The following is a 10,811-nucleotide window of genomic DNA, read 5'->3' on the forward strand; positions in this document are numbered from 1 at the left end:
GGTATAAGGGGTATAAGGGGTATAAGGGATATAAGGGTAAAGTGGTATAAGGGTGTAAGGGCATAAGGGGTATATGGGTATTTCGTGTGCAGTAAGGATGTGCAATGCAACTAATGAAACACAACTTTTCAAAATTTATGCTCCACCATAACTATTAGTCTCATTTATTATATTACTATGAATTTCTATCCACCATTTGCAATTTTTATGTGAATACTTAAAAAGATCGCTATCTATCTAATCCCGCAAAACAGGATCTCATCGAATTTCAGACCATGTGAATTGTTCATTTCAGTGTCAGGTACCATTAGCGAGCGAAGAATAGTTATTTTTCCAGGACAAGGAAGGAAGCCTATATTTATTTGTTCATTATTTCTGCCTCTCAGTCCCTTCCAACGTTGTGCGTCGTCTGTGGTCGGTCTATTCTGTAAACCTTCTCTGCGAGACTAAAGAAGCCAGTGTACTGCACGTCAACAGGCGTGACGTCATAATGATAGTGTCCACCCTCTCCGTGATCACTGAAGCAGTGAAAGTGTTCAATGCGCAAGTCCAAACCCTGAAGGAGAAAAAGAGAGTTGATCATTAAGTCCACTGTTCGCATTGCTGTTGGTACATATTTTCCTGGATGCTGTGAAAACCTGATCAATGAAGGCAGAATTTAAAACACGAAATACTTACGGGATCGTGGCTTTCGAAGACTCCAACACATACTAATGGTGCGCTCATATTGTAGAACTTGAGCCAGTTGTTGACATCGGTGTCCGTCTTGAGTGGAGTTTCGGAAAATTTGGGCTGTTAATACAAAAGAAACTTTCAACACAAACAGGCCTGTTCCTTACTTATTATGAGGGCTTGAAATCCCGAACCCTCTTCCATCTTTTTAAGGTGCTGTTAATAGGGAGCTTAAGCAACGACGACGCTGTCGGTGAGGACGACACCTAGTTAAAAATGAATTTACACTTTACCGGCGAAATTTGCAATTGTCCAGATCTGCTCAGTACGCCAATGGCTCTAAAAACGTGCTCGGGCTAAATACGCAACGAGAGCGTTTAATTCCAAATGGAAATACGAAGAAGTTAGCCGTCGTCGTTCGCATTCCTAATACTACGCAGAACTTGATCATTTCACGTACTTGCTTTGCAGAGGACGGCAAAGAAATGTACAAAGATTTATAACGCACGTGCACAGCTATCGTTTTGCTCATTAGATCTTGTTTGGCGACGTTCTCGTAACCGTCGTGGTCGTGGTTTGCTTAAGTTCCCTAATACCAGCAGACCACATACTCCTTAAAATTTGGCAAAACACCTGCAGAAAGTACGCGCTCTGATAAGCATAGTTTAATTAAATCCCACAGGAGTCCCCTAAGATTTTTCATAAAACCTCATCAAATAACTAGTTCACGACAAGAAGCTGCAATTTGCACAGTTATAAATAGTTACCATGACGTGAATCTTGGCCTTGCCCTTCTCTATCACAAAAACTCCACCCACTCCAACTGGCCTGTTTCCATAGTGACCAGCTAGCGTGTGTCGCATGCATGTGATAAAATTCTCGTCCCCAGTCCTCTTGCTGGCGCAAACCTTCAGAACCTGATGAACAATGCAGCAACATTTAACTCAACCACTTAGAACTCAAAGAATTGTGAATCTCTACAAGATCGTTTCCAGTTCCATCAAGGCTAGTCAAATAAACCAAGCAATTATAGCACTTGAATATGATTATTTAACAAAGCAGGTTAAGAGATGGCAGCAAAGGCTGATGTGGACCTGCTATGCGCAAATAAATGTTTACAAAATACACTATCTAGGTAATTACAATATCAGACTTTGCAAACACTATTGCTTTTATACCTTTCCTGGACTTCCATCGCTAATAAGGAAATTTCCTAACAAACCAAATTCTCTGCAGTTGTACTCTTCTAGGACACAGGCTCCATTCTAAAACAGAATGATACATGTTTAAACTAAGTCGCTCTCTTTGATTATTTTCTGCAGGCTGACAGAGAACAGTTGTGGTAGGTGAAAAGTGTGGGATATTTTTGCATTGAATTTTGCCATCCTAAGAGTATTTTGGGTGCTAACTGTTTGGTGGTGGAGCTTAGGGCTTGATCCCCAGTGCAAAAATATTGAGAAGACAAAATTAATGTTTATAACTTGTAGCTTGAAGATGTTGGAGTGAGCAATGGCTATCAAACTCTCTTCCAATGAGAACTGTTCAATTGTATGCTACCGGCTGTCAATGTAGTAATTGCCCTTGACTTAATAAATTTATATAGATATACGTCATTTCTAATTTAACTAGTAAGATATTAGCAATATTGTCAAACACTTTTATCATGAGCCTCTGGCTTGGGGGACTGGGAGACCACCCCCGGTGTAATTTGACATGAAATAAATTATCTTATCTTATCTTATCTTATACTCTCATAGGGAGCCATCTAGAGTACAACAGCTACATGTATTTTGTGGTCATATATATTTCCAACTGCATATCTACATCATTGACAAACTTACTACTTCATTAACTTTAGCAATCTTTGTTGCAATTACTCCCTTCTGTTCAGAGTTTGTTACCAAGTTCGCCATCATCTGAAACAAACAGCATTCAGTTTAGTACACAGCTTGAAGTTTTCAGGTTTGAATCACATTACAAAAGTAACAATATTGAGTGTACAAAGACAGTTGGCCGTTAAGTAAAGATTTACCTCACAATTCACTCCAACAAATTTACTACTTCCAGCTCCTGCACCAATGACAAATCCTCCAGGAAGATCCACATTGCTTGCCACATCATCAAAACTGTATAACTGCAAATTGTAGTAACAAAAATGTCATTGACCACATCATTCTTAGAGTTGATTAAATACAAAAGCATTTACATCTTAAATACATGCGAGCATTGATTTTCCTTGGTAAGTTACATGTATAACAGAAAGCCAAGTCCAAAACAGTGTGAGAATAATGGACAAGTTGTCATCAAGTAGTTGACTTCTCAACATTTGCTTCCATAAACTGTATCATTCAGAGCATTTTAAAATTTGTCAGGTGTGGGCTTCTTGCACAGACTGACAATCTTTTGACTTCTCATACACTTCTCCCTGCTGGGGAGAAGTAAGAAATTGCTAAAATGATGTGTCGCGTTAACAGTGTACAGTCATGTACCTTGGAAAGATTAGGAAGAGGTATGAGATATGGTGGACCACCAACATCAGCAATTCTGGTTCTCCCACAAATACCTTTATACAGGTTGAATGAGAATGCAGAAAAAAATTAGTTTAAAAATGCTGTTAAATTGACATTATTTGTTGAATAACTTTATTTTGAAAAAAGTATATAAATATGATCAGTTCAGGAGGCAATATACATATACATACCAGGAGCAGCTAGTTTCCATGGCTTCACTCTCAAATCAGGACAATCCACCACTTCAACCTCAACATTTGAAAAGTTCTTGGCTAAGCCAGCCTTAAGCACTAAAATTATAGTAGAAATAAATTAATGTAAGCCATAGACAGCATTACCACTGTTGTGGCTGAATGGTGTTTGAGTGGTTTATCAAGTTATGTTAATGTATGCTTAAGAAGGATGCTCTGGCATGAACTGACAGTCGACCACCGTCGACTGATATATAGCAGCAGTTCACTGATATACCACTGATAATATTGCAGTTGATAGTCAATCGACAACATGAGGACCATTAAGTGGGCTGTCAATCAATACATCAGTAGAGTATCGGTCGTGTATCAGTCAATGCGTTGACTGAGTATTGACTGGGTATTGGTCAAGTATCAGTCAAGTATTGCCCAATATGTATCGACTGATGTCCCAATCGAGGTTTCCCATAAGATCATACATGATCCAAGAACTTTGCTCTACTCTAGCCTCAGGGTAGAAGGATAGTCTGTAGAACTGTACATGTTGTCCTAGAACATGCTACTTTAGAGTTTTGAGGTAAGCTTTATTAATAATGGTAATAGGACTGGGTGGAGTCAAATTCAGTCTGTAATCATACGAGTGATTAACAAAATCAGACGACCGCGAAGCGGGAGTCTGATTTGTTAATCCCAAGTATGATTACAGACTGAATTGGATGACACGATGTCCTGTTACCAATTAATCAAAACTATAACAAAATTCGAGAAATGAACAAACCATTGATTGATTGCTGAACGATTTTAAAATGTCATTATGAATGCTGAAAAACACAGCAGTTTACTCAACAAAGTGCACCGCAACAGCGCGCGCAAAATGACGCGTACTGTCCAATTACAAGCATGACGCATACACTGTCCAATTAATGCCCAAATCGGGCTGCTGATAGCCAATCACGTTTGTGAATTTTGTTATAGTTTTGATTAACAATGGTAATAGGACTGAGTGGAGTCCAATTCGGTCTGTAATCATATGAGTGATTAACAAAATCAGATGACCGCAAAGTGGGAGTCCGATTTGTTAATCATGAGTGTGATAACAGACTGAATTGGACGACATGATGTCCTCTTACCAATTAATCATAACCATTATAATTTCCCACAAAAGTAAAAGTTTCATTTGAAAAAGAGCTTTTAATAGTCATTTTTAAACATCATAATTAAAAATATGGAGAATAGCTTGCAAAATGGCGGTTAAGTTTCTTTCAAAACAGTCACCAGAGACTAAACCTCCAAAGTTTTACAAAGTCAGTCTCTTGAATTGGTTACTATAGTGATTGTAATCAATGCTGTGATTGGTGGAATTAGTGGAGAGGACTTAAAATGATTGGCTCATGTAACTGTCTGATTACAGGTGTCCGATTACAACTTTGCAGATTAATTAGAGCAAAATATAGCAGTTTATAATGGTAATTGAACTGAGTGGAGTGCAATTTGGTCTGAAATCATACGCGTGATTTCAAAATCGAACGAGCGCGCAGCGCAAGTTCGATTTGAAATCACAAGTATGATTTCAGACCAAAATTGCATGACACGAAGTTCAATTGCCACTTTATTAGATCCATTTTGAAATCGCACAATTTTATCGCCTTAATTTTTAGATTTTTGATGTATTGTTCCTGTAGCCGGTTTGTTAAAAAAAAAAGCGGAACCGGAAACACCTTTACGTCTCATTTAGTATGCAAAATGATGTTATGTGACGAAAACTCATCCGAGCATGACAAAGAAACAAGCGGTTTTGAAGTGAGAACAAAAATAGTCTACTTCAGGTATAAAAGTTAAATTCTCGTCGCCTGAATCAATGATGGAAGGTCTTTCTTTCTTCTGTAGTTGAGGCTGAGACTTTTCATTGTCTTTGGAGAAGGAATTTGAAGGTACATCCTGCGTAATTCTGCGATGGATTTCTTTTGAGTTGTGAAACTTGAGTGCACGATGCCCAGTGGATGGTACGTTTTTTTTTCCTTTCATACTGTTTAATGGCATGATTTTAAGGGAGTCCAGCTTGTTATCATCTCCGTTCCTTTTTGTGACCTCGGCGAAGGACTCAATACTCAGGACCTTGTCAAGTTCTTGCAGCGCCATTTGTTTCAAGATATTTCCAAGATGGCAGGACTAGCACCAGCTTCGTAAGACGTTCATTCATTCACTGTTTTGTGGCACGGGATGTATTTTGACTATGTTTATTCACAGCGACAGAGTTGAGCTCTTTTGTTGCTTCGTTTGAAACTACTGGAAACCTGGAAACATCTACCTTCTTGCGATGGCCCTGAATTTGTTGTTGTGTGGTTTTTGTTTGTTTATGTTTTACTGGACTCGGTATCATACGGATTTTGAGCAGACGTTGAAGAAAAATCGCCAAAATATTCGTCAAAATGGACACTGAAAGTTGGAAACTTCCATTAAAGTAGGTGTTCAGCCTGAAGGAGCTCATAATCGTCATTTAGAAACTGTAATTAATTACACTCGTCAATTTTTTTGGAAAAAAAAACAACAAGAACAACAAAGTTTTGGCAATAGTAGTTGCTAAATTCTCCACACAATGGCTTTTTGCCTCTCATTTTCCTGAAATTTTATTGTTTATTTTAAAGTAATATTGAAATCTGATTGGTTGTTTTGTTTTACTGTCCCATTCTCAATGGCTGAGAAAAAGATGCAATTTAGAGCAAAAAATAGTGCGATTCGTGAATAAATTGCTCCACTGAGAGCCAATCAGATTGCAAGGATAACCAGTGATTTCAAAATGGATTTAATAAATGCACCAATCACATTTGAGGAAATTGTAATTGTTATGATAAATACAAAAATTGAACTATTCTCTTTAGCCTGAAGTGAAAGCAGTACAACCATGGACCGCCACGCTGTGAAGTACAGCAAATGCAAAATTACATTTCATGTCCGATTTCCGCACACAGAAACGGTCAGTAACTTTTCCATAAAACATATTAATTACTATGTGTTAGAATTACATATCTCATAAATAACCAGTAATCGAAGATTATTGGAGTGCGGTCGAATTCTTCATCTTATAAATAAATTCAGTGAAGCTTTTATTTGATCTTTAAAAGAGCCTATTTTTCTAGACCAACAAGTATCTTCACAGAAACAATCTTCGATCGTATCTGGCTTAACAAAGAGATATGATGACCATACCTTGAACTAACTCTTCTAGCGGAGGTAGAAGAAGGTCTCTACTTTCTATTGGTAAATAATCCGACTTTGTCGAAGTATTTTCTGTCCCTGTGTTTGCCATTTCATTCGGGTGGCATTTACACCAGCCCAAGGAACAAGCGAAAACCGTCAGGCGTTCCTTACCTCTTTACACTCGTACCTAGTCTTTCATGGGTTTGCCGCCCAGAAATAAATTTTTATCGTTGACTGCTGGCATTGCTGCGGAATCAGTGAATCTATTTATCGGAATTTACCTTGAACTCTACCCAATGATGGCATCTTTACGAAGATTTTCAAGATTTGCGGCAGTAGCTTCAGCAGCAGTAACGTTTTCGGGAGCATACATCGTCTTCAACAGCACAAGAAATCCCGCGCGCGCTAGCGCTGACACTTCACCCGGCTTCGAGAGCTATCCAGAGGAATTTGCAGACCGTCATCTGGTCAAACCTTCTGGTTTACGATGGGACCCGAACTGGGATATGTGCAACAAAGGTGAAAAGAAGTCTAAGAAGAAGGACAATGGTAAGATTGAAGAAGAATCGAAAGAGATAAAGCCCACAGCTGTACGCCATCTTGTGTTTATAAGACACGGGCAATATTATTTAGACGCTGCAAATGACGATGATAAACGATTGACCGAGCTAGGAAGGTATGGAAAGAAGTGCTTTGCCTGTTATATTGTTAAAAAAGTACCAGCTTTGGATTCTTAAATATTAAGTAAGGAAGAAGATAAAAGAAGGTCTTGGGACTTCTTGAATCAGTTGACACAGGTTGACAGTAATCCGCGCCCCCTCCCCCTCGGGGAATGACTGCTCTACTTCCAAGCAGAGGAGGTGTAAGAAGTGTAAAAGATGTTCATGTTAAACGAGGCTGGTAGGTATAAACCTGCCATGAACCTAAGCTTCTCATCTGACGGAGGGGGAGGATAGAGGGGGGGGGGGGGGGGGGAGTGGAGGTGGAGGCAGCATTCTATACCACAGCAAAAACAACACAAGTTATGGATAGGCCAGGTTCAATGGAACCCTCCCCCCCTTTTCTGTACTTGCTCTGTACTTGATCAGTACAAAGAGTGCGTAGCTTTGTCTTTGGGAATGAGCTTATATCTGATCACAAGACATTTTGCACTCACTGTTTGTTTTATTTACAGTTTTATTGATAGGTTGATCAGGACCTCAAAATAGAAATGTAAGCAATGTAGGCTTGAGGTGGAGGCTTTTACTCCTCCCATCCAACCTACCCCTCTACTTATAACTTGCAGTTCATAGATAATGCTACACTGTATTTCTGTTGTCACTTCATGGTTATAGAGCGCTTCAAAATTATCTGCCATTTAATAGGCCACTTTTGATACATTAAAATTCAGCTTGATAGCGAGGCCTAGACGACACAAACAAAAGAAATGAATAAACATGCTCACACAATTTCCTTTGTTTGTGTCCTCTAAGCCTCACTGCCAAGCTGAAAACAGTGTCTATTCAAACCATATTTTGTTTTTCTTGGATTCAGATTACAAGCAAACACAACTGGCCAGAGACTGAAAGACCTATGTGTAAACCTCAAGTACACCAAACTAGTTTGCTCTACTCTAATAAGAGCCATTGAAACAGCAGATATCATTGCATCATATCTTCCAGATGTACCAAGGGAGACATGTTGCATGTTAAGAGAAGGAGCACCTATCAAGCCTGATCCTTCTTCACCAAATTGGAAACCAGAGAAAAAGGTCAGTGTGTGTAACAGTGAGGTGGATAGAGAATTTTAGAGCTAGGAGTTTGAGATACGGACTCTGACAGTGGTCCCCTGAAGGGGCCTCAGGGGAATCCTCTCAGAAAATTCCTAAAATTGAGAGGCTGAGTCAGCGTGTTGAAATGTCTCATATTTTTTTAATTTAGGGGGTTCGACTGAACCCCCCAGATCTGCCCCCAGTAACATGTATAAGCTCAGTGTTACAGAATCTTCATTGTTTATGTGTGCTGTTAACCTCTCCCCTACCCAGGACTTCTATGCATCTACATAACTGAACAGTTTAAAGTGTACATGTATGTGAAAATTGAATCAATGAACATGTTAAATCATGTTTTTTTAGGAGAAGTTTGAAGGGCTCACTTTCATGGATTTGAAATGTTAGTGGTAAAACAGAATATAGATTACGACTGATGTTTTTATGGCTGGCGTTCTTCAGCAGTTTTTTCAAGATGGCCCTCGCATTGAAGCTGCTTTTAGAAAATATGTCCACAGAGCAGATGTTGATCAAGTGGGAGACAGTGTGGAAATCTATGTATGCCATGCAAACGTAATTAGATACTTCGTATGTAGGTAAGAACTTTTGAAAGTAAAAAAAAAAACAAACCAAAATTTGTTTTTCTGTTTATGTGTACACTGTATTTAATACAGTGTACACGCCTAAGACTTTGTTTGAATTCTTTTACAGAATGCATATACACAAATGTTGTGCCCAATTGCAATACAATTTTATACTAAAAACAAATTTTGTTCTCCAGTTGAGTACCTCAGTCAAGGTTTAAGCCCGGGCTGCTTGACCCAGAGTCCAGACTACTAAATGTAAGCTCAAGGTGCCTTCCACTAACACAAAACGACAATATTTAGTGACCACCTTTCGTGTTATAGGGTGCTTCAGTTTCCTCCAGAAGGATGGCTTCGTATGGGCATGGGTCATTGTGGAATAACATGGTTAACCATCAGGCCTAATGGGAGGGTGAGCCTTAGAAGTATGGGTGACACTGGCCATTTACCACCTGAACAGTTGTCATCATAATAACAGTTGGTTGTTCAGCAAGCCAAGTTCAGCTGATGTGCTGCAAATTCTATGACAAAATTTCGGGAAGACTGTGTGTTAGTAGTAAAATATAATTTTAAAATGTTAAAAGAATTGTGGATGCTCTGATAGCTCAGTGTGAGTTCATCAAGCTCCATTACCTCATAAATAATAATATAACATGGCCTATTGTGTGTTGCATGCTCATACTTTATCAATTTATAATGCATATCACTTGTATCATAAGTTTGAGCTCATGCAATTTCTTGAACACTGCATAAAGGATATAGTAAACTTGCTCCTCGTGCATTGAATTTTTAAAATACATTCGGATGCATTTAATAATTAAATATACCTATACAGTTAATACAGATAATAATAACGAACAGATACCAGACTGATCAGTAATACAGGTGTTCATAAACATGTACAGGAACATATTTGTGTGTAAACTAAGTACATGCAGTTGAGCTGCATTATTCTGACCCCAATCGGAAACTGTGAATGGATAAGGGGTTCAATAAATCAGTAACTGACTTGGCCCTTGTTTGGGCTAAAAGAAGTGGTACGGTGGCTAAGGGCGAGCTAATTCTAAACCAGTTCACCATAATGCAGATTTCCTAGTGGTGAAATTGTTGTTTTTTTTATTTACACAACTTGAAAATGATGAAATGTATTTATTTGTTAAGGACTATTTTCCGTAAAAACATGTATATTTTGTATCATTTTATGTTCTCACATTTTTCATTACTGTTGTAAATCACATTATTTTATACATCGGTACTGTCAAGAATGCAAAATAAAGTTTTCCTCTTCAAGTAATTATCCAGCTCTGCATGCAGTTTTTTAAATACTATACACCTTTTAGTCAATGTGGTTAATTTACTTAAAGCATGCAATATTACCCAATTGTTGTCCGCTCTGCCACTAACCCGAACTTGAAGTTACTTTTTGTTGCCTTATCACTTTATGCTAGACTCCAGCTGTATAACAAAACACTCAATTACTGGTCCTTTGATAAAATATTTGATTATTAAAAGTTAAAACTGGGTTGGCCGTGGCATACAATATTAGTGTTGTTTGAGGTTAAGTGACGACAACATATTTTTGTTCGAGTTAAAACACCATTTGGAATTTTAGAGGCAGATATGTGGGTTTCGGTGACATCGGAGTGAAAGCAGTCTCATCAATTTGTAATTTGATATTTTCTGTTTGATAAGAATCCTTCTCTAAGGAGTCTTGCGTTGCGATCCATGTGACGGCTTTTATATGTCATAATTATAAAATCTTCAAGAGACAATGGCGAAAAATTATTAAAAGTTATGAAAAATGTTAGTATTTATCGCTTAATGATGGGTCCAAAGGAACTGAAGCATTTTATTCAAGGGGAACGAGGTTGCCTTTGTTTTGGTAGATCCAAAGTTACGGTGGTCATCG

General features: G+C 38.3%; 2 protein-coding genes across 3 annotated transcripts; one reads left to right on the forward strand and one right to left on the reverse strand.

Moving 5' to 3' along the window:
* Window positions 1-134: 134 nt before the first annotated feature.
* LOC110065620 (beta-keto L-gulonate decarboxylase-like) lies at window positions 135-6,748 on the reverse strand. The gene is made up of 9 exons (XM_089279445.1): window positions 6,581-6,748; window positions 3,374-3,472; window positions 3,162-3,235; window positions 2,705-2,806; window positions 2,514-2,588; window positions 1,851-1,937; window positions 1,440-1,589; window positions 679-792; window positions 135-556 (listed from the first exon to the last, which is right to left on the reverse strand). Exons 1-9 carry the CDS (start codon window positions 6,678-6,680, stop codon window positions 383-385), a joined length of 975 nt encoding a protein of 324 aa, XP_089135571.1. The 5' UTR covers window positions 6,681-6,748; the 3' UTR covers window positions 135-382.
* LOC110066806 (serine/threonine-protein phosphatase PGAM5, mitochondrial-like) lies at window positions 6,733-10,196 on the forward strand. 2 transcript variants are annotated; one of them, XM_089279443.1, is made up of 4 exons: window positions 6,733-7,247; window positions 8,105-8,321; window positions 8,781-8,914; window positions 9,227-10,196. In XM_089279443.1, exons 1-4 carry the CDS (start codon window positions 6,769-6,771, stop codon window positions 9,372-9,374), a joined length of 978 nt encoding a protein of 325 aa, XP_089135569.1. In that variant the 5' UTR covers window positions 6,733-6,768; the 3' UTR covers window positions 9,375-10,196. The 2 variants fall into 2 exon arrangements, with proteins under 2 accessions (XP_089135569.1, XP_089135570.1); XM_089279444.1 differs by having other exon boundaries at window positions 8,784-8,914.
* Window positions 10,197-10,811: the final 615 nt, after the last annotated feature.

The sequence above is a fragment of the Orbicella faveolata genome, unplaced genomic scaffold (genome assembly GCF_042242905.1).
Source record: "Orbicella faveolata isolate gen_17 unplaced genomic scaffold, um_ofav_v1 contig_47, whole genome shotgun sequence".
In the NCBI taxonomy this organism is placed as follows: domain Eukaryota; kingdom Metazoa; phylum Cnidaria; class Anthozoa; order Scleractinia; family Merulinidae; genus Orbicella; species Orbicella faveolata.

Excerpts from the sequence above, each read along its gene's own strand:
- LOC110066806 (XM_089279443.1), top strand. The coding sequence starts at position 6,769 with ATGGGTTTGCCGCCCAGAAATAAATTTTTATCGTTGACTGCTGGCATT. Across the intron at positions 7,248-8,104 it reads CGATTGACCGAGCTAGGAAG|ATTACAAGCAAACACAACTG; the intron begins GTATGGAAAGAA and ends TCTTGGATTCAG. Across the intron at positions 8,322-8,780 it reads ATTGGAAACCAGAGAAAAAG|CAGTTTTTTCAAGATGGCCC; the intron begins GTCAGTGTGTGT and ends GGCGTTCTTCAG.
- LOC110065620 (XM_089279445.1), bottom strand. The coding sequence starts at position 6,680 with ATGGCAAACACAGGGACAGAAAATACTTCGACAAAGTCGGATTATTTA. Across the intron at positions 3,473-6,580 it reads GCTAGAAGAGTTAGTTCAAG|TGCTTAAGGCTGGCTTAGCC; the intron begins GTATGGTCATCA and ends CTATAATTTTAG. Across the intron at positions 557-678 it reads TCTTCGAAAGCCACGATCCC|GGTTTGGACTTGCGCATTGA; the intron begins GTAAGTATTTCG and ends TTTCTCCTTCAG.